Below are 23002 nucleotides of genomic sequence, written 5' to 3'. Positions count from 1 at the left end.
CCCGACCGAGGGCCAATGGGAAGACGCGCAGAACTTCGATTTGGGGCTTCTCCGACTTCCCACCTGCCCCGAGAAACAATAAATAAGGGGGGGGGGGGAGCCCCCGTAAGCCCTCGCCACTCTGCGCGGGAACAAGTTTGAGTTCGAGGGAAACCTCCTTCCGTCACTCTCCTACCTCTTTCGAAGTGTCAAGTCCAGCAGACTGCGGGGCTTCCCACGCTTAAACATTCCCCTCCCCTCGGATCCCCCTGGCGTGGAACACCAGCCATCAAAAAGCAAGCCAACCTGTAACTAAAAGGGGTGACGCTCGGCATCCCGGGATACATTAGTGATGCCCCCCTGTCCCCCCGCCCGCCGGACTCCTGTCGCAAAAGGTATGTCTCTTCTTCCGTCACTTACGGCGCCCTAGGGGAGCAGTTGCATGCTGGGAAATGTAGTCTCCTAGGCGCCACTTTACATCAAGACAACTTTTTCTTCTAGTTTTGCCTGTTAAAGAAGGGATGCATTACAGAGAGGTTGGAAGCTAAGGTTCTCTTTTTGGCTTACGACTTGTAAGTGATATCAGAAAAGATACCTACGCTCTTTACTCTCAGGGGAAAAGCACAGGAACGTATCTTTGGCTATAATGTATTATATATAGTAGATGGTAGGGTTTTATGGTCATAACTTTTGAAAAAAACCTATCCTCCTCATCATCCCCCCACCAACACCACCTCCCATTCTAAGGCTAGGCTCAGAAGCACTACCTTTTGTGCCTAAAAATACCTTTTTTCTTTAATTGTGGTAAAAGCACAACATAAGATTTACCATCTTAACCATTTTCAAGTATACCATACATTAATTAGTGTTAACTACATGCATATTGGTGTGCAACTGAACTTGTTCGTGTTGTAAAACTAAAACTCTAGGCCTGGCTGGGTAGTTCAATTAGTTAGATCCTCCTTCGGGTACCCCAAGGTTCCGGGTTCGGTTCCAGTCAGGGCACATACGGGAATTATCCAATGAATTGCATAGATCAGTGGAATAACAAATCAATGTTTCTTTCTCTTCTTTTCCCTCTCTCTTTCCAAAAATAAAAAGAAGTTCGAAAAAACAACAAACAAAAAATTTGTTTTCTTCCTCCAGTCCCTGACACACACTGTTCAACTTTCTATTTCTAATAGAGTTTGAGTCCTTCAGATACTTTAGAATCGTGCACTATTTGTCTTTTTGTGACTGGCTTATTTCACCTAAATATACTTTTTTATACCTGTCTTTCCTTGGTTAGAGGCCAACTCTTTCAGCAAATATTTACTGAGTGCTTGTGTTTTCAGCAACTGAATGAGACTCAGGAACCCCACATATAGGGAGCGCAAAGATTCCTTCAGTCTCATTCCTAGCTGTATTCCCAGCACCTAGCTCTGTGCCTGGCACATGGTAGACATATGAGCAAAGAAATGTTGAGAAATCAGGAGAAATGGACTTACAACATTATAATGTTACTGGTAAAAGGCCCCTTAAACAGACCAAGGATGAGGAATAAGGCCCATCTATTCATTGTTGCAGTGTGAAATTGCTAAAACCTCTATAGATAGCCCTGGTTGGTTTGGCTTAGTGGATAGAGCATCAGCCTGTGGACACCACAACTAACACCAATGGTTATCCCGGGGGAGGGAAGTGGAATGAGGAAGGGTAAAGGGAACTTTTGCTTTTTATTCCATATGTTACTGTCCTCTTTGAACTTTTTACAAAGAGGATCTATTCATGTTTTATTTGTGTAACTTAAAATATTTTGTTTTTAAAAAACGCACAGAATGCGATACCCATAAAGGTCAACTATCCAAGGTCAACTCTGTCATTCTACAGCTAGTTCAGGTCTCAAATGCAGATCTCCTAAAACAAGATGTGTTGAGATAAAGCTGAGTTGCCTTTACCCACTTCAGCCTGTCTTGGCCAAGAAAGTGCTTTGCCACTTTATACTGATGTTGCTCCGAGAGACCCTGGAGCCCACTGCCAGCCCCTCCCCTAGAGCTGCACCAACAACATTCCAGGATTTCACCTGCGTTGGGGCCTTAACCAAATACTTGCAGGATTCCACAGTTGGCTGAAGATCAAAGTCCTTCAACTGTGTGTTTAGGATTCATGGTGGCATGCCCTGGCCAGGTGGCTCAGTTGGTTGGAGCTCCTCCAGTACATCAAAAGGCTGCAGGTTTGATTCCTGGTCAGGGCACATACCTAGGTTGTGTGTTTGATCCCCCTGGAGGCAATGATGGATATTTCTGTCACATCAATGTTTCTCTCTCTCTCTCTCCCTCTCCCCCTTCCTCTCTCTAAAATCAATTTAAAAAAAACATATCCGTGGGTGAGGATGAAAGGATAGATAGATAGATAGATAGATGATAGATAGATAGATAGATAGATAGATAGATAGATAGATGAAAGAAAGAAAGAAAGAAAGAAAGAAAGAAAGAAAGAAAGAAAGAAAGAAAAGAAAGAAGGGGAAGGGAAGGAAGGAAGGGAAGGGAAGGGAAGGGAAGGGAAGGGAAGGGAAGGGAAGGGAAGGGAAGGGAAGGGAGGAGGAGGGAGGAGGAAGGAAGGAAGGAAGGAAGGAAGGAAGGAAGGAAGGAAGGAAAGAAGAAAGAAAGAATTCATGGCGATGTGTATCCTTGCTGGAAAGCAAAGAGACTGCTTACAAACTGGAAAGGGTATGGAAATCACCTGGTGCACTTTCTGTCATTTTACTGAATGACGTAGTTCGAAATCACAGCCAGACCAACTATTTTACTAGAGACCTTCACGAAGGATTCACAGAATCACCTTTTAACTCAGCAGTTATGTGCCCTGAGGTTCAAACATATTTAGAAACAGCTGTTAATTACTCACCTGCTTCCAGCCCTCAGTTAATTGTGCATCCAAGATTCTGGAAGAGCTTGATAAACTCTTTTCAGTGTTTCCTAAAATAGCCTGGAGAGGGAAATGTAGGTGCCGGGGAAACAACAGCTTTAGGGAGTTGGGTTGGGGTGGAGGTAAAAATACTTAGAAGAAGAAGGACTTAGAGACTTTGAGATCTGTGCGAGTTATGTTCTAAAATGCTTGGAGGTGCCGGGGAGAAGGGTGAGCAGAAATACAGGACCTTACTATTCTGTGTTCCTGTTTTTCAGTCCCATGTATCAGATGAGGCAGTGACTACAATTTACAATAGTTTTGACGACCATCTGATCTCTGTCCTAGCCAAAGCCACTCACGGACAGCCTAACTCTAAATTCTGATCTCTTCCCAGCGCCGTACCACTGCCAAGCCTTCTGACTCCCTGGGCACGTGGGCTTCGGTGTGACTTTGATGGCTGTGTTGAGGAGAGGACATCTAGGCATGCGTATTACAAAAAGCCTGCGGAGAAATCCCAAAATCCAAGCCCTAAACTGGGCTGTGGCCCTAATTCTCTGAGTAACCTTGGAAAAGTCACTTCCCCTCCCTGAACTCTTTTATTATTATTATTAAATATATTTTTTTTTATTTCAGAGAGGAAGGAAAAAGAGAGAGAGATAGAAACATCAATGGTGAGAATCATTGATCGGCTGCCTCCTGTACCCTATCCCTACTGGGAATCGAGCCTGCAACTCGGGCATGTGCCCTTGACCAGACTCGAACCTGGGATTCTTCGGCGCACAGGCCGATGCTCTATCCACTGAGCCAAACCGGCTAGGACCTGAATCTCTTTTTCCCTCTTCACTGTTTTGAGAATGCTGGACAGGCATTACGTGGCTCCCAGATTGTGGACTGTGAACTTCTAGAAAGCCATGGACTTATTGTGGGGCCCTGGAATTCTTCTATGCATGAGTTGTTGTTTTTTAAGTCAAACAATCTAGTCTAAAAGTACAACTCTGCATGCTTTATCTCATCCACAACTCAGACCCTGTGACCTAGAGACTGAGTTATATGCCCCATTTTACAGATCATAACAGTGAGGCTTAGAGAGGTGAGTCACTTACTTGCCCTAGGCCACATCCCCAGTCCTGGCAGAGCAAGCTGACTCCCACCTCACATTCTCAGCCACCGCCCTAAGCTGTGCTTTGGAAAGCCCCCAGCCTAGGTGACCTCCCAGCTGTTACGTTCAACGGCCCATTAGTCAGTAACCAGATGGTTTCCCACCAAGCGATGTGATGCCCCGTGCAGCAGGGTGTTATCCGTCAGTGAGGCAGGCTCTCAGGACACTGCTGTGTGTTTGGTGTTTTCCAGCTGAGTTTACATTTGAGGTCTTACATTCTCCCCTGGAAAAGGAAAATGAGAGAAGCAGATTGGGGTTGGGGAATGGGAGACTCCAGCCTCTGGGAAACCCTACCAGCAGCTGAGGAAATTCCCAAGAAGGAGCCTGAGCAGGTCAGTGTGGGGCACCATGGGTCCTCAGCCTTGTGCACGAGAGAGACAGGCCAAAGAGGGCTAGTTGTCTTGATAGCATCTGTTTCTGAAGAGCAGTGGTTCTCCAAGCATAGTCCCCTGACCAGCAGCAGCTGCACCGTCTGGGAACCTGATAGAGGGGCAGAGCGCGGAGGGGGGAGGGGGGTACATTCCAGCTAAGAGCCAAGCCTCCGATCCTCCTATCTTTAGGCATCTTTGAGGAATTGAAAGACCAGGAAGGCTGGAGCCCAGAGGTATCCAGCGACCTGACCCCGCCTCCCCGCCCCTGCCTTCAGGCTCAACCCTGTCTCCTAAGGGCTCTGGGAAGCCTTTGAAGGGTTGGGTGCCCAGCGGAAGAAATTGCTGGGGGACTAACCAGGAAGCTACTACAGGAGCCCAGGAGAGGTGGTGGCCTTGAGAACAGAGGCGAGTGGAGCCCAGAGAGGTGGGAGGTAGAAGTGTAGGGCTTTGGCCACGGGTGGAATATGAAAGGTGAAGGAGAAAAAGTGGATTGTCTGCCAATGGGTGCCTCCCCGCCATGAAGCAGGGAAACTGGAGGAGCAGGTTTGGGGGCAGAGATGGTGAGTTCAGTTTTGGGTTGAAGGTGCCTGTGGTTCACCCAAATGGAGAAGTTGAGTGCCCACCTCCCCCCCCCCCCCCACACACACACCCGCCATAGGCCAAGGCTGTGCTGGTGGAGAATGGAGTCACTGCCCAGCGGGTGGCCCTGGGGGAGCCTTCAGAGAGCAGAAGTCCTGGGCCCTGAGCAAAGCTGTGCTTATGCCCCTGGTTAAGGAAGGAATGGTCTCCAGCTCCTGGGAGCCGTCCAGCCCCTGGGGCCCGAGGACTGCTGGAGGCTGAGTAGGGACCAGAGGCCGGGAGGACTGCGTGACTCAGTGTGTGTGTGTGTGTGTGTGTGTGTTTGTTTAACCTCACCCAAGGAATTTTTCCATTGATTTTTAGAGAGAATGGGAAGGAGGGTGGGAGGGAGGGGGGGGGGAGGAGAGAGAGAGAGGGAGAGAGAGAGAGAGAGAGGAGAGAGAGAGAAACATCCATGTGTGAGAGACACATCGACTGGTTGCCTCCCGCACTCATCCCCACCAGGGCTGGGGATGAGCCTGCAACCAAGGTAAGTGCCCTTGACTGGAAAGAAACCCGGGGCCCTTTTGAGCAGTGGAGCAAGGAGGGGATTGACAAGGCCTTGGGCTGTGTGACAGGGCTGTGCGACTTTGGACATTTTTGAGGAGGGAGGGGGCAGAAGCCAGATTGGAGTGGGCTTCCCAGTTGAGAGAGGGAAGCCGTAGCTGGAGGGGAAGGGAGGGTTTTTTCCTTTCTTCTTTTTTAAGATGGAGAGATTGGATCACATTTAAATGCCAATAAAGTCCTTTTGATGTGATCTGGGTGGAGCTCAGCTCTAGATAGCTGGAGGGACAAAGTCTCCTTCTTCATTTCCCTAAAGAAATACCTGGGCTTTGATCTTCTCTCCAGCCCCCCTCCTGCGGACCGGGCTGTTCTAGTCCCAGGCAGAATCTGCCCAGTGCCAGCGCCCCTGGAGGGCACTGGGGACCCACTCTTCCCCAGGCTGCTCATTCCTACCCCCCACCGCCACCCCGGCCTCCTCAGGGTTCTCCCTTCCCCCGGGGGCACCATGTCCTCCCTGGCTGCTTCCGGGGGCCTCCACAAACCTCCACCCAGGAATTTGCAAGAAAGGTCAGTGTCCTGCTGTGGACAAGGGCTCAGAGGTCGTTGCGCAGCATTTCCAGGTGGAAAGGGGCCCCGGCACTGAGGACTAACCTGGGACCTGCGGGGAGCAGCCGCTGAGGATGCCCAGGCAGGCCGGTCTGTTCTGAGGCACTGGGACCTGGAACGCCCGAGGCCCCTTTTCCACCCTGCCTTCCACCCAGCAAGAAGTTGCCACTTAGACAGGAGCCGACACATCTACTGCAATTGGAAGCAGACGCTCGCTCCCCCGGGTCGGTCTCGGCTCCCAATTGCAGTAGGTGCCTCTCTCCCGTCCATTTCTTTGTTCAGCAGATATTGGAGGCCCTGGTGGGGTAGCTCAGTTGGTTAGAGCATCATCCAGATACACCCAGGTTTCGGGTTTGATCTGCAGTCAGGTCACATGCAAGAATCAACCATAAACATAACCAATGGAGACAGACAGTAAGGGGGTGGGAGTGGCGGGGGAGAGGTCAATGGGGGCAAAAGGAGACATATGTAATACTTTAAACTAAAGAATTTAAATTTAAAAAAAAAGAAGAAGAAGAATGAATCAATAGCCCTGGCCAGTTTGGCTCCATGGCTAAAGTGTCGGCCCAGGGACGGAAGGGTCTCAGGTTCGAGTTCCAGTCAAGAGCACGTACCTTTATTGCAGGTTCTCCAGCCCTGGGTAGGAGCACGTGCAGGAGCCAACCAATTGATGTGTCTCTGTCACATTGATGTTTCTCTCTCTCCCTCTCCTCCCTCCTTTCCATCTCCTCCCCTCCCTCCCTTCCACTCTCTCTAGAAATCAATGGAAAAAATATCTTCGGGTGAGGATTTAAAAAAAAAAAATAGAGTCAACCAGTGAGTGCATAAATAAGTGGAACAACAAATCTCTGTTTCTCTCGAAATCGATCTTGCATTTTAAGGGGGGATTAGCAATAATAAAGTAATGTGGGTAGTAAAGGTGCTGTGAAAGGTAATGAAACAGAAGCAGCCCTGCTGGAGGGTTGGGCAGCTGTGTTTGTTTGGGGAGACTTCTCTGGTAGAGGATCTAGGCAGAGACCTAAATGGAGGGAGGGGGGAAGCCAGGCAGAGATCTGGTGGCAGAGGGTTCCAAGCAGGGGACCAGGATATGCAAAGGCCCTGAGGCTGAAGTTTGGGGAGTCTGCAGATGAGCCTGAAGCAGAGCAGCGGTGGAGGAAGAAAGTGTAGAATATGAGGTCAGAGGAGCCAGAACTGTGGTGCCCTGTGGGCCGTGGTGAGGGCTGTGGCTTTCATCCTGGTAAAAAGCGCAGCCATAGGGAATTCTGAACTGAGGATATGAGCTGACCTAGTTTTGAAAGGCGGTTGCAAGGAGAGACTCTAGGAGAGTGAGGGTGGCGGCAGGACTCTCCAAATTAGAAGGATGTTGTAATAGTCCAGGCCAGAGATGATGTGGGTTGGACTAGTTGCAAAGGTGGAGAGAAGCCCTAGCTGGTTTGGCTCAGTGGACAGAGCGTCAGCCTGAGGACTGAAGGGTCCTGGGTTCGATTCCTGGTCAGGACACATGCCTGGGTTGCTGGCTCGATCCCCACTAGGGGGTATGCAGGAGGAAGCTGATCAATGATTCTCATCGTTGATGTTTCTTTTTCTTTTTTTTAATATATTTTATTGATTTATTACAGAGAGGGAGAGGGAGAGAGAGTTAGAAACATCGATGAGAGAGAAACATCGATCAGCTGCCTCCTGCACACCCCCCGCTGGGGATGTGCCCGCAACCCAGGTACATGCCCTTGACCGGAATCGAACCTGGGACCCTTCAGTCCGCAGGCCGACGCTCTATCCACTGAGCCAAACCGGTTAGGGCTCATCGTTGATGTTTCTATCTCTCTCTCCCTTCCTCTCTGAAATCAATAAAAATATTTTTTTAAAAAGGTGTTGAGAAGCATTCTCTGTACATAATGATGTTAAAGAACAAAAAGTCAGTCCAGCAACTTGGAAGATGTAATTGGCTTCATTGAGCAATTCACGAATCAGGCAGCCTCCCATCCTGCAAGCATAGAGTCCTGGAGAAGCTGGTCAATGAGAACAGGATGGAAGGCTATTATGGGCAGAAACTGGGTGGGACAAGAAAGTTATTAGCAAAAGAAAAGAAAGGATTGCCCTGGTAGGTGTGGCTCCGTTGGTTGAGCTCCTCCCATGCACCAAGAGGTCACCAGTTCAGTTCCCGGTCAGGGCACATCCCCAGGTTGCAGGCTTGATCCCCAGTAGGGGGTGTGCAGGAGGCAGCCCATCAATGTTTCTCTCTCCCTCTCTCTCCTCCCTTCCTCTCTCTAAGATCAATTTCAAACAAAGAAAAGAAAGGATTGTTTCAGGCAAGGTTACCGTCCCTCATACCTCAGCTTCCTGGGGAGAGGGAGCAGGGACGGAGGGGACCCACTGACACGTTACCCCCTCATACTGACCAGAAAACTCCAGGCTGATCAATGAGGAGTACATTCCTGGAGAAGTTAGAAACTGCAGTTTAGGGTCAGGTATTCAGTCTTGGTTTCACGTCACAGGCTTTAGCATAAGTGACTCCATGTTGGGCCTGTGGTTTTTCTCTTTCACGATAATTATTTCCAAAACACAGGGCGCAGCCTTCACCGTCTCACATCCCAGACAGACTGGGTATGTCAGGGTGGTATGGCCATAGACCTCAATAAGTTTAATTAAAGAAAAAAAAACTATTAGAGCTAATAAATAAATTTTAAAAATCATACAGTGCTAAAGTTTGCATAACTCACTTTTGTAATGAAATCAAAGCCATCGACTAACTCTCGGTCTTTTGCATTCAGATATGCACACCCCCCTGAGAGGAAGAGACTGGGGGCTGTGACAGCAAATACTGCAGGAGGAACTGAGGACAGCCCTAGGTCACCAGGCAGAGAGAATGTTATCTCGGATGTGGATCAGGGCCTATCTATCTGCCTCCTGTTTTGCCGAGGGCTTTGTAGGTTTCTTCTTGATTAGGGCAGGGTAGGGACAGGGTTGAGGGGCCCTCTGAGATACTGTACCACCAAGGAGACAAACCCTGCCCTAGGACCCAAAACAATCTGAATGCTAGTCCCCACACTGCCTTTCATTGGCTGGAAGGCCCAAGAGTAAGTTTGTTTTCCTGAAAGATGGGGATACGAGTACCTATTCTGAACAATAAAACTAAGTCTGCAGTACACCAATTTGATTTTTTTTAAATGTGGTTTGTTTGTTTTTTTAATATATTTTATTGATTTTTTACAGAGAGGAAGGGAGAGAGATAGAGAGTTAGAAACATTGATGAGAGAGAAACATCGATCAGCTGCCTCCTGCACATCTCCTACTGGGGATATGCCCGCAACCCAGGTACATGCCCTTGGCCAGAATCGAACCCGGGACCTTTCAGTCCGCAGGCCGACGCTCTATCCACTGAGCCAAACTGGTTTCGGCTTAAAATGTGTTTTTATTGATTTCAGAGAAGAAGGGAAAGGGAGAGAAAGATAGAAACATCAATGATGAGGGGGAATCATGGATTGACTGCCTCCTGCACGCTCCCTACTGGGGATCGAGCTGGCAACCCCCGGGCACGTGCCCTGACTGGCAATCAATAGTGACCTCTGGTTCATAGGTTGATGCTCAGCCACTGTGCCACACCAGCCAAGCCACAATAAATTTAGTAAACATCCATCACTGCACATAGTTAAATATTTTTGTGTGTGATGAGAACTTTTAAGATCGACTCCCTTTGCAACTTTGAAATATGCAATATAGTATTGTTCACTGTCGTCACCATGCTGTACATTACATCCCCAGAATTACTCCTTTTATAAGTGGAAGTTTGTACCTTTTGACCACCTTCACCTATTTCCCCCAGAAATAAGATTTTTAAAAAACATATTTTTTTTATTGATTTCAGAGAGGCAGGGAGAGGGAGAGAGAGATAGAAACATCAGTGATGAGAGAGAAGCAATGATCGGCTGCCTCCTGCACGCCCCACAACTGGGGATCTAACCGTGACCTCCTGGCTCAACCACTCAGCTATGACAGCGGGCAGATTTTGTGTGTGTGTGTGTGTGTTTTTAATTTTTTTATTATTATTAGTTAAGGTATTACAAATGTGTCCTCATCCCCCCCATTAACCCCCAACCTCCCTCCCGCCCCCAAGATTCTTTTTTTTAGACAACAATGTGGATTCCACCAATCTGCCTGCCTCGCCGGGTTCCTATAAACTGAATTGGGAGTGTGTGTGTGTGTGTGTGTGTGTGTGTGTATACAGCACTGTGCCCTGGGGCTCTGAGCTCCCTACCCCCCGTTTTCCTTTCTCTGTGGCCAGCTGAGGAGGAGAGGGGAGCCCTCCTTCCAACCCTCATTGAGGCGAGGGGTGACTCACCGTAGTGAAGCCGCTGTCCCCTATGTCACCGCAGAAGTTGCAGGCACCCTCAGAGCAGCAGGAGGCGTTGACAGAGGCTCAGAGGCTGTGGGCAGAGAGCAGAGAGTCAGGCAGAGAGGGTGTGGGCTCCCTGGACTCACCGCCATTGCATGGCAGACACCCCATTTCCTGCTGGATTGGTTACCCCTGATCAAGCTAAACTGGCCTGCCTGGTGGCTTCGCCTGCTTCTGGCCTAAGGAGGGCAGAGAGCCACGTGCCTCAGCAGTAGATGCGCCAAGGACTGGAAGGAGACGGGACTCACTCATTGCCAAGGAGGCCGTGGTCGTAACCAAAGTTGGTCAAAGTATCATCTTCCAGCTGCTTATTCCATTTCTCACTCCAAAGCTCTGAAACAGGGCACATACACGGGCTGAGAAGCCCCCTCTTAATATACCAGGTATATATAATTTTTAAATTGATTACATGTAATTTTAAAAAATTGATTTCTGAGAGGAAGGCAGAGGGAGAGAGAGAGAGAGAGAAACATCAGTGATAAAAGAGAATCATTGATCAGCTGCCTCCTGCACGCCCCACATTGGAGATCAAGTCCACAACCCGGGTATGTGCTCTGACCGGGAATCGAACCGTGATCTCCTGGTTCATAGATCGATGCTCAACCACTGAGCCGCACCAGCCGGGCTGAGAGCCCCCTCTTGATGGTAACAGTGGTAATGGCTAACCATGATGCAGTGCTCACTGTGCCAGGCCCTGCTCTGAGCCCTTCACACTCATTGTCTCCTGTATCACCCTAACCCTGTGGAACAGGTACCATTGTGTACATTCCCATTTTACAGATGAGGAAACTGAGGCACAGAGAGAGGTGAAAGAGCTTGCTCAAAGCCACACAGCCAGTCAGTGGCAGAGCCAGAATTCAAACCCAGGTTGGTGCCACATCCAGGCCTACCCTCCAAGCCACCTGGCATACTGTCTCCTGCAGGATGAACCCAGAATCTCAGAGAAGTTGACATCTTTCAGATTAGCCTTCCTTACAGAAAGGGAAGCAGGGTAGGGGGGGTAAGGATCAAGGTCAAGCTCTACCCTCCAAATATATTCCAATGTTTTCCATTGATCTCCATTTCCAGTGCTTTCATTCTAGTCCATGTGTCACTGTCATCTCTGCCTGGACCAGCACAACAGGCCCTGCTGGTCTCCCTCCTTCTACTCTGCCCTCCCTCCCCCAAATCCCATTCTCCTGCTGAAACCCCTCCAATAGAATCCTTCCCATGGCTTATGGCCCTCATGATCCTGCTCATCTCTCCGCCTGCTCTGGGTCACGTCCCACCTGGTTATTCTGCCTCAGGCTCATCTCCTTGTCCCGGAACAGTCTGATCTTGGCAGCTGGCTCAGGAATGATGGTCAGATAGCTCACACCGAGTGCTCCCAAAATCCTAGTGCTTGGTGTGTATTTGCTTCCTTCATCCCTTCCACAACCTTATGGGGTAGGTCCTATGACTGGCACCCTTCAGTCCACAGGCCGACACTCTATCCACTGAGCCAAACTGGTTTTGGCATTATTATCATTATTATTATTATTATTTTAAAAATATATTTTTTTTATAGCCTGGCCGCGTGGCTCAGGGGTTGAGTGTCAACCTTTGAACCAGGAGGTCATGATTCCATCCCGGTTGGGGCACATGCCCGGGTTGCGGGCTGGATCCACAGTGGTAGGTGTGCAAGAAGCAGCCTGTCAATGATGCGCTCTCATTGATGTTTCTATCTCTCTTTCCCTCTCCCTTCCTCTCTGAAATCAATTTTAAAAAATACATATTTTTTAGCCCTAACTGGTTTGGCTCAGTGGATAGAGCATCGTTCTGCGGACTGGGGGATCCCAGGTTCGATTCCTGTCAAGGGCATGTGCCTTGGTTGCGGGCACATCCCCGGTGGGAGGTGTGCAGGAGGCAGCTGATCGATGTTTCTCATCGATGTTTCTAACTCTCTATCCCTCTCCCTTCCTCTCTGTAAAAAGTCAATAAAATATATTTAAAAAAATACATATTTTTAAAAAGTGATCTTCTGGTACCATGTCCCAGGGTGGCCAGGCGGGGCCAGCTCCATGGCGCTGTGACCTGTGCAGACACACGGGTGTGTGTTTAGAAGGCTCTCCCTATTGGTTGACTACTCTGCTGCCTTGAATTCTTAATCACTTTTGAACAAGGGCCCCACAAATTATGTAGCAGGTCTTGGGGGCCAGGAAACAGGCCAGCTGCTTGGCCTCCCTTGCCCCTACCCCCAGGAGGCCTGTATTGGCAAGGGAGGTTAGCTTCCCTTTGTGTTGGAGGGTCTTCAACTGAGGACCGAAGCTGCCTCGTTCTTGTAGCTGGTCCCTGGCCCGCCTTCAGCCCTCTCAGCCTTTTGTAATAGGTTTGGGGTTGGGAAGGGCCCTGAAGAACAGGTGGTGGTGAATTCCACCGGGAACCGTGGGGTTTCCAACTCAGAAGGACCCCAGCAAATCCTCCTGTGGACAGGAAGGGACCCTGAGGCCCAGAGGGGGAAAGAGACCTGTATGAGGCTGCACAGCAAGCAGACTGCCAGAGCGATTCTTTCCTTAGGGCCTGTACCCTGGGAGGGGCCGAGGGGCCGGCAAGCAGAGAAGAGAGGAAGCGCTCATTTAACGCTGGGCTGGGCCTTGGAAGACTTCTCTCTCATCTTAATTAAACTGTGAAGTTAGGTTTCAGCTCCTGGCAGGCAGGATCCGTGCAGGCTGGGAGCAGCCTGCTTGCCTTGGAAGCCAAAACCAACCCATAAGCTCCCTTTAAAATGATTTTTTTTAAAAAAGGAAGGGGAGGGGGGGGGGGACAAGAATTTAAAAAGGAAGAAAAACCCTAAAACCAAAACCTGTCTCCCCAGCAGAGCACCTCGGCAGGATACTCTTGGGTGGAGTGGCTTGTCCTGGCCACCACCCCCGCTGTGCACACACCCAGGCCCCAGCCGGCCCTCGCCCTCGATGAGAGCTCTCCAGCACTGAGCTTACTTCATCCACCCAGCAAACCTGTCTGATGCTATTTTCGTTACCACTCAGCAGATGTAGAAATTCAGGCTCCGGAGGCAGAGGGCCTGCCCTGGGATTTCTTTTGCAATGCTTTTAGAGCTCACTGAGCAAATGAGACAATGCGTGGGAAGCGTTGAGCACAGGGCTGCGTGCGTGCGTAGTAAATGCTCAATAAGGGTTAGGGATGCAAGATCCCACCAGCTGCAAGTGGTAAAACGGAGATTCAAACTCACACCTATCCATTTCCTGTGCTCTGTTCCCATTATCTATCTGTCTAGGGCAGTGGTTCTCAACCGTGGCTGCACATTAGAATCCCCTGGGAATCTTTTTAAAATCCTGATTTCTGGGCCTCATCCTCCGGAAATTCTGTTCCTTTATTATGGGGTGAAGCCACAACATTAGTAACAAAGAAACAGAATTTCCGGAGGATGAGGCCCAGAAATCAGGATTTTAAAAAGATTCCCAGGGGATTCTAATGTGCAGCCAAGGTTGAGAACCACTGCTATAGATGCTTAAAGATGACTTGTGTGGCTCAGTGATTGAGCATCGACCTATGAACCAGGAGACCGTGGTTCGACTCCCTGTCAGGGCCCATGCCCGGGTTGCAAGCTCGATCCCCAGTAGGGGACATGCAGGAGGCAGCTGACCAGTGACTCTCTCTCATCATTGATGTTTCTATCTCTCCCTCTCCCTTCCTCTCTCTGAAATCAGTAAAAACATATTTAAAACAAAACAAAAAAACGACTTGTGGGCGAAAGGCGCTTTCTACCAGATCTCAAATCAGCAAAGAAAGATTCAGTTCCATTTATGAGCTATTTTTTGCTCAAGAAGGAAGGATTCCTAACGCATTTTAAGGATATCTAGGTTCGGGAGTTCACTCTTGTTGATCAGGAATGCGGTTCAGCAGGATGGTTGGTCACTGGTTCCTGTCACTTGGGGTCCAGCTGTCACACCACAGCACCCAGAAGCCTCCCTTTTGCTGATATACTTGGTGCCCAGAGGCCTGGCTTAAGAGAAGACAGACTCAGCCATTCTGTTAACCACAGCAGCCAGACGGGCAGGAGGTTGTTGGTGTCAGTGAATGCCTAAAGCTCCTGGTGCAGCTGGGAGGCTCAGCGATCTCCCCTCACTCGCTACACAGCCCTGGTCTGGTGGTTGTTCCTGGCCAGTCCCATCCCCTTTGCCAGCCTGAGCTTCTGTGCAGAGGCTGGCGGGACAGCTGGCACCTGCTCTCTCATGGGCATTTTGGAGCCCCAGGGCGGATGCGAGGTTGCAGGAAAGCATGGGAGTGGGTTGGGATTGGCTGGTTTAGTTGGAGGTTAATTGCAGGGCTCCAAACCCCCTATGTCCCCAGGGCCCAACAGGGACCATCGCGTACATGAGAGAAGCTGTAGTAACTGGAACACGGGGTCCATCAGCCGTAGCTGGTACTTCCCAAGCAGGACTGAGGACCAGTGTACTAGAAAGTCCAGTTTCTCAGGGAAACTGGATGTCCAGAGTTTTTTGTGTAACAGCTCTTAATTTTAAAATTCTGCTTCCTCCTTTTTTCCTCCCTTTCTATTCCTTCCTTCCCCGTCCTCGCTCTCTTTCTTTCTTTCGTCTTCCTTTTTTTTTCTCCTCTTCCTTCTTCTATTTAAAATGCAGGGTGGGGCCCTGGCCGAGTAGCTCAGTTGGTTGGAGCTTTGTCCGGATGCACCAGGGTGGTGGGTTCGATCCCCTGTCAGGGCACATGCAGGAATCCAGTGAATGCATGGATACGCGAAACAGCAAATCAATTTCTCTCTCTCTAATCAATAAATTAAAAAAAAAAATTGCCCAGACGGCATGGCTCCGTGGTTGAGCATCGACCTATGTGAACCAGGAGGTAACGGTTCAATTCCCCGGCCAGGGCATAGGTCCGGGTTGCAGGCTCAATTCCCAGTGTGGCGCGTGCAGGAGGCAGCCGATCGATGATTCTCTCTCATCGTTCATGTTTCTATCTCTCCCTCTCCCTTCCTCTCTGAAATCAATACAAATATATTTTTAAAAATAAATTAAAAACCCTTTATAAATAAATAAAGCACAGGGCGGGGGAAAGTATGTCAATAATTTGCTAGAATGGCTCACAGAACTCAGGGAAACGCGTTTGCGGGTTTGCTACAAAGGATAAAGGATACGGATGAGCAGCCAGATAAAGGCATAAGTACATCAAGGGAGGAACAGAAGGACCCCGGGGGCAGGAGCTTCTGTCCCCGTGCGGCTGGGGTGCATCACCTTCCTAGTACATGGCTGTGTTCACTAGCTCAGACGCTCCCAGCCAGGCACTCAGGACTTTTATGGCAGCTCCACCACGCAGGCAGGATCAATGATTAGCTCAGTCTCCAGCCCCTCTCCCCTCCCCGCTGCCCGGAGGACAGGATGGAGGATGGGTCTGAAAATCCCAAGCTTCTCTTCCTGGCCTGGTCTCTCTCAGGACCAGCCCCGTCCAGGAGTCCAGTCCACCAGGAGTTGCTGCATTAGAATCAAGGCAGTCTTTCCACTAGGAAATTGCGAGGGTTTCAGGAGCTCTGTGCCAGGAGCTGCTGGCAGCATCTGTCTATCTTCTATTGTTTCACAAGCTCTATGGTTATCAAAGAATGGGGAAAGGCCCAGGCAGTCTCTGCCACAGCAAATATTGTAATCTACGGATCAGGAAATCAAGGCCCGAGGAGGACTGCCTAAGGCAGTGATGGCGAACCTTTTGAGCTCGGCGCGTCAGCATTTGGAAAAACCCTAACTTAACTCTGGTGCCGTGTCACATATGGAATTTTTTTGATATTTGCAACCATAGGAAAACAAAGACATATTTTTGATATTTATTTTATAGATGTAAATGCCATTTAACAAAGAAAAATCAACCAAAAAAATGAGTTCGCATGTCACCTCTGACACGTGTGTCATAGGTTCGCCATCACTGGCCTAAGGCCTCGTCATACGCAGAAAAGCTAGATTAGAACATGGTCTATAGTAGACATTCAATTCATATTTAATAATAATTATAAGCTTCAAACATCAAACTACTCATGTATGTAGGTTTTTAAAAAAGATAGATTCTTTTTTTTAGAAAAAGAGAAAGAGAGAGACATTAACCAGTTGTTTCATCTATTTACATATTCATCGGTTGATTCTTTTTAAGAATATATATATTTTTATTGATTTCAGAGAGGAAGGGAGAGGGAGAGAGAGAGAGAAACATGAATGATGAGAGAGAATCACTGATGGGCCGCCTCCTGCATGCCCCCCACTGGGGACTGAGCCCACAATCCAGGCATGTGCCCTTGACTGGAATTGGACCTGGGACCCTTCAGTCTGAAGGCCGACATTCTATCCCCTGAGCCAAACCAGCTGGGGCTGATTCTTTTTTTATTATTATTTATTGATTGATATTGAGAGAGAGAGAGAGAGAGAGAGAGAGAGAGATCTGTTGTTACACTTATTTATGCATTCATTTGTTGACTCTTGTATGTGCCCTGACCAGGGATTGAACCTGCAACCTTAGCATATCGGGACAATGCTCTAACCAACTGAGCTACCCGGCCAGGCGAGTTTCATTTTTCCCCTGGAGAACTTTCTTCTGTAGCTCTCCATATTCCTGCGACAACTGAGTGGCTACCTTTTGGTCGGCTGCCCAGCAGCCTTTCTGGAACCACCCTCCTAGGTCATTCTTGTGAAGCTGACTCTGCTTCCTGGATGCTTTGCCTTCTGCTTTCTTCCTTTACAGCTCTGTTTTGTGGAAGCATGTTCTCCAGTGACTTTCTAAGAAAGGCTGCATAGGATACACATTTATATACTCCCATGCTTACCTGGAAATATTTTTATTTCAGCCTCACACTTGATTGAGAGTTTGGTTGTATACTGAAATCTAGGTAGAAAAATTTCACTTACAATTCTGAAGGCATTGCTATCTTCTAGCTTGCAAGGATGCTAAGAGGAATGCCTCTTCCCCTCCTGGCCCCCACGCCTCCCCTCTGCCTCTCTCCACCCCCCTCGCCATTCCCCCTCCTCTCCCCATCCCTTACCATCTCAGAAAATCTTTGATATTCTCTTTATTTCCAGTGTGCAGCTCTTAAAATTCAATGTACTGGCCTCAGTATGGAGACTCATCTCTTTCAGTTTTGGGAACTTTTCATGAGTTATTTCTTTGATAATATTTTCCTTCTTTCCTCCCCGCTCTTAGCCCCCCTTTTTTCTGTTCCCTATTTCTGGAGTTCCAGTTAGACAGATGTTGGACCTGAGTTGAAACTCTAGTTATCTTATCTCTTTTTTTCCATCTCTTTAGTCTTTTTGTTCTGCTTTTTTTTTTCTTCTGGGAAATTTTCTTAACTTTTCAACTCTTCTTTTAATTTATTTTTTAATTTGGTTGTCACACTTGTAATTTCGTGGTGCTAGATTTTATTTTGTTCATTTTTCAAAGCACTTTTTTCTTGTTTTATTATTGTGATAATCTTCTTTATCTCATTTTCATTCTCTCTAAAGAACTTCTTCAGACACTTCTTTTTTGTTGCTGTTTTAATATATTTTTATTGATTTCAGGGAGCAAGAGAGAGGGAGAGAGAGATAGAAACATCAATGATCAGAGAGAATCACTGATTGGCTGTCTCCTGCATGCCCCACACTGGGGATCTAACCCACAACACGAAGTGCCCTGATGGGAAATTGAACCACAACCTCCTGGTTCATAGGTCAACGCTCAACCACTGAGCAACATTGGCCAGGCTCTTTAGACACTTCTTTCAAAGCAAATCTACTGGCAACAAATTCCCTCAAACCTTCCCCCTCAATTTTGGTTTGTCCGAGAATGTCTTCATTTCTCCTTCACTTTTGAATCATTTCACGGACCACAGAACTCTAGGTTGGTGTTTTTTCTCTCTCACCTTTGGAAATATTTCACTCAACCCTCTTCTGGTTATATGGTTTCTGAGGAGTCAGATGTAATTCTTTGCTTCTCTATAAGTAAGGTGTATTGTTTGTTTGTGTATGTATGTATGTATGTATGTCCTGGCTTCTTTCAGGTTTTTTCCCTTTATCTTTGCTTTAAAAAAATTTTTTTAATGACTATGTGTCATATTTTTTGGCATTTATCCTGCTAGGTTTTCTCTGAGCTTCCTGGATCTGTGGTTTGGTGTCTGACATTAATTTGGGGAAAATTCTCAGCCAGTATTATTTCAAATATATTTTCTGTTCCTTTCTCTCTTCTCCTTCTGGTATTCCCATTATACATATGTTACTCTTTCAGTCCTTGTCTCTACTAAAAGTAGTTACTCTTTCAGTAGTTGTTTCTTTTCTGTTCTTTTTTTGACTTTTTTTTTTCTATTTGCTTTTCAGTGTTGAGATGTCCTGAGACTCAGATTCTTTCCTAGAATTTCCACCTGTCTGGTTCCATTGCCCATCTACTTTGCCAATTAGAGCCCTTCGCATTTTAATCAGAGTTGTTTTTAATTCCTGGTCTGATAATTTCAACATCCCTGCCAGAAGCCTAGCTCTGATGTTTGCTCTGTCTCTTTAAACTGTGTTTTTGGGTTTTTTGTTTTGTTTTGTTTTTTTGTGGGTTGGTTTTGTTTTTTGTTTTGTTTTGCTTTGTTTTGCCTTTTAGTAGTCTTACAATTTTTTCTTTATTTTTCACAATTTAAAGAAATTTTAATAATACACTTTATTTAACCCGATACATCCTCATAATTTTTTCTTGATGGCTGGACTTAATATACTGGGTAAAGGAACTGCTGGGCCTTTACTGAGGTGGTGGTAGGGTGTGGGGGCCGGGGCAGTGTTCTACAGCCCGATGATCCCATCAGTCTTTCAGCGAGCCTGCATTCTGCATGTGAACTTCACATGTGCCTCTCAGTTCCCCTTCCAGTCCCACCAGATGGCTAGAGCGGGCTGGAGCTGGGGACGCCCCGCCCCCCAGCTGGAGGGCTAGAGCTGGCTGGAGTTGGGTCTTCCCCTGCCCGTAGGTCAGTTAAGTTCTTATAAAACCCCACTTCTCCTGAGGACAGATCCTATGAAGAAGGGAATGAATGCTAGGGCACTTTTCAAAGTAGTTCCTTTTATCCTTCTGCCAGAAGCACGAAGGGGATTCTTCTGTTTACAGTGAGAGCCTGATGGAGCTCCGGGAGGTAAAGTATGGCCACCTCCCCACCCGCTATGACTGGGTCCCCTGGAGCTTGTATCTCTGACTTGCCTGAGTGAGCCTGCAGCAGGTCATCGATTATAGTTCCGGCTTCCATACCCTGGCACTGGTTCCCATGGAGGGTTCTGCTGGTGAGTCTCTGCTCCATTATTTGTCTGCAGCGCTTGCTCCTTCCCATCCAGGTACACCGTAACCTGACGTATCTTACCGATCTAAGAGTTGATGGCTTTCCAGCTTGGTGTCAGGATGGAGTGAGCATGTCCGCGCTCCTTGCATGTTGGAGTGGAAATACATCGGTTTCATTTTTAATGGAAAAATGACCAAATGGGTGGGTCCTGTGCCTGTCTCCCTTCCCTCCCCTCTTGCTGGGGTCCAACCCCAGCAGGTCCAGGGATCCCCAAAGGTGTGGACGGAGTCGGCGAAGAAGGAATGGCATGGAGACAGTGTTCAATTGATCAGCAGCCTAGCCAGGATCTCTAGCCAAGTTCTGGTCAGGATCTCCAGCGAAGTTCTGGCTAGGATCTCCAGCCAGGTTCTGTGTCCATGTTCTCTTGCTAGGTTCTCCAGCCAGGTTCTGTTCAGCTTCTCCAGCCAGGTTCAGTCACCAGGTTCTAGTCAGGTTCTCTTGCCATGTTCTATCCAGGTTCTGTAGCCAGGTTCTGTCTCTAGGTTCTTCAGCCAGGTTCTCTCGTTAGGTTCTGTCTCTAGGCTCTGTGGCCAGTTTCTGTCCAGGATCTTTTGCCATGTTCTCTCGCTAGGTTCTGTGTCTAGGTTCTGTGGCCAGTTTCTGTCCAGGATCTTTTGCCATGTTCTCTCCAGCGAAGTTCTTCTGTCTCTAGGTTCTGTGTAGGTTCTGTGTCTAGGTTCTGTGTCCTGTTGTCTTGTTACATCTGTATTTATCCCAGTTGATTCCAATCCTATCAATCTCTATTCCAAAGGTTAGGGAGTTTCTTATCTCCATTCCAGGGAGTAAAGATTATGTGGCTTAAGCATGATTGTTCGTAGTTAAAGTGATTAATTACCCGCCTGGCACTTAGTTAAGGGGTTTTATTCCCTCCCTAACTTCAGGGGAAAATCCCTACCTGGGGAAACAACCTTTCTCAGAGAAGTGACCTTGGTTAAAACACATAGTGCCAAGAAGGTGAGCAAACATATTAAGAACAGTATGCCATATATGCCAGGTCCCTTGAAACAGCAAGGATGGACCAGCTCCGGCACCCTCTCCCCCAGGAAACACAGTGTTTGAAGGACAGCGTGTCTGCTTGTCTTCCTGGCGACACTCTTTGGCCTTCTTCCACACCGACTGAAAATTTTCTTTTGAAGATCTACTGGCTTTACCGAGCGATTTGTGAACCTGCCAGCGTCCCATCTAGCAACTAGGAGGGCACGCCCCTTATTTTATATATATAAATATATATATTTAGAAATTTTTTTCATTGTATCTTAGCAGTGAATTGTTACCAAATCTGGATTTGCAATATCTAACCTCCACCTAGCACACTGTTAGTCCACCCACAACTGCTAGTTTCTGTGGTGGATTGGTCTGAGTCCCCCTCCAGACCGCAGGCCCTGCCCGGGTGTAGGGATTCCACTTAGAATTTCTAGGCAGCAGTGAGATCACCAGGAGCCCTACTGACCCAGAGGCCGGGGTCACTCCTCTGAGGCTTGGGCGCCTCACTTCCCCAAAAGCAGGAATTACACAATGGCGACCTCTAGTGGCCAAGGGGAGAAACTGCAGTGGCACACTCCTTCCTGGAGAGAGCTGACCAACATAACCCCTGCTTTCTTCCAGGCGCGTCCCAGAATTGGGCCGTTTGTCTTTAAGGTTTACAATATCGACATCGACAAGGTGGACACCCTCATCCCGGCTTTAGAGGTGAGGAAAGCGGGGTTCAGAGAAGTGAACGGGTTCCCTGAGTTCCTACGGTGTCAGGGCAGTGCTGAGACCCCACCCAGGCACCCCTGGGGCCGAGACCTTTGCCCCCCAGTCCCTGCTCCTGAAGGTCTGGTCCCGGAGCCAGAGCGCGGGCGGCACTGGGAGCCTCGGCTGCGGACCCCCGGCCCCACCCAGACCCAGCGAATCAGAATCTGTGCCCTAAGCCGATAAGAGCTCAGTCTGCGGCCCGAGGGCCCCGCGCTCTGCAGCAGGTGAGGGTCGGGCTGGGGCCGAGCCGAGGACCCGGAGCTGCCCCGCCGCCGGTCTGCGCGGCTGCCCCGGGGGCCCCGGGACTCGGTTCGTCCGTCCCTGCGCGGCGCGCTGCTCCGGGGCTGCGTCCCGGCCCTGCCCGCGGGGTGCGGGGCGGTGGGGACAGGAGGACGGGGAGGGCCGGGACCGGGACCGGGACCGGGCGGCTAACCGAGTTCCCCGATCGGCTCATTCGGCGGAGGCCTGGCTCATTCTGCCTCCAGGCCTGCCCGATGGCCGACGTGTTCGTGTACGGGACCCTGAAGCGAGGCCAGCCCAACCACAAGGTCCTGCTGGACGCCACCAACGGCTGCGCCACCTTCCGGGGCCGGGGCCGCACGGCGGAGCCGTTCCCCCTGGTGATCGCCGGGGAGCATAACATTCCGCGGCTGCTGAACCTGCCGGGGCGCGGCCGCCGCGTGTTCGGGGAGATCTACGCTGTGGACGAGCAGATGCTGCGCTTCCTCGATGAGTTCGAAGGCTGCCCCGACCTGTACCAGCGCGTGCGGGTGAGCGTCGCGGTGCTCGAGCCGGAGGGCGCCCCCGAGGAACCCCCCGCCGCCGAAAGGCGCCTGCAGTGCTTCGTGTACATCACGGCCACCTACCCGCCCGAGTGGGCCCAGCTCCCGCACCTCGACAGTTACGACTCGCAGGGGGCGCACGGGCTCCCCTACAATCCACGGGAAAACAGATAAAAGCCCAAGGCAGGCTCCCCAGCCAGGGGACACACAGAGCCCCGAGAATAAGATCCCCTCGGCGTGGTCTGCACGCACTGAATGCAGAAGCCTAATGATGTCCTTGGAAACAAATATCTGTAAAACTCCATCTGCGGGAAAAGAAAAGACTCTCTTTCTTTTACTAGTCAGCCAATTTCCTAGATAATGTTGACATACCAATAACCAGATTGTGCCCTTACATCTATCCATCCCAGACTGCTTATTGCTTGCTGCTTAAAGAGCATCAGGTTTTTGAATGTCCTGGGTAAGACAAATTTAGGATTTTAATCCCCCTAAATGGCATTTCAGGAACTCGTATGTTATCACACGTTTCTTGCTTCTCTGTCTGCTTTGCTTTAATCTGAAGATGACATTTAAAATGAATGTGAAGACTTTGTGTCGCAGCTAGATTTCAGCAGCCCTACTCTATTGATTCTGACCTGCATCGCACCAAGAAAAAAAAAA

General features: G+C 49.0%; 1 protein-coding gene across 2 annotated transcripts; it reads left to right on the top strand.

The window, feature by feature from the left end:
* Nucleotides 1-21372: 21372 nt before the first annotated feature.
* LOC118674871 (gamma-glutamylaminecyclotransferase-like) lies at nt 21373-23002 on the top strand. Of its 2 annotated transcripts, none has more exons than XM_036347005.1 (2): nt 21373-21512; nt 22046-23002. In XM_036347005.1, exon 2 carries the CDS (start codon nt 22055-22057, stop codon nt 22514-22516), a length of 462 nt encoding a protein of 153 aa, XP_036202898.1. In that variant the 5' UTR covers nt 21373-21512; nt 22046-22054; the 3' UTR covers nt 22517-23002. The 2 variants fall into 2 exon arrangements, with proteins under 2 accessions (XP_036202898.1, XP_036202899.1); XM_036347006.1 differs by lacking the exon at nt 21373-21512 and adding an exon at nt 21537-21784.

This window comes from Myotis myotis, unplaced genomic scaffold, assembly GCF_014108235.1.
Source record: "Myotis myotis isolate mMyoMyo1 unplaced genomic scaffold, mMyoMyo1.p scaffold_m19_p_19, whole genome shotgun sequence".
Taxonomy (NCBI): Eukaryota; Metazoa; Chordata; class Mammalia; order Chiroptera; family Vespertilionidae; genus Myotis; species Myotis myotis.
This window is presented reverse-complemented; position numbering and strand designations above follow the sequence as displayed.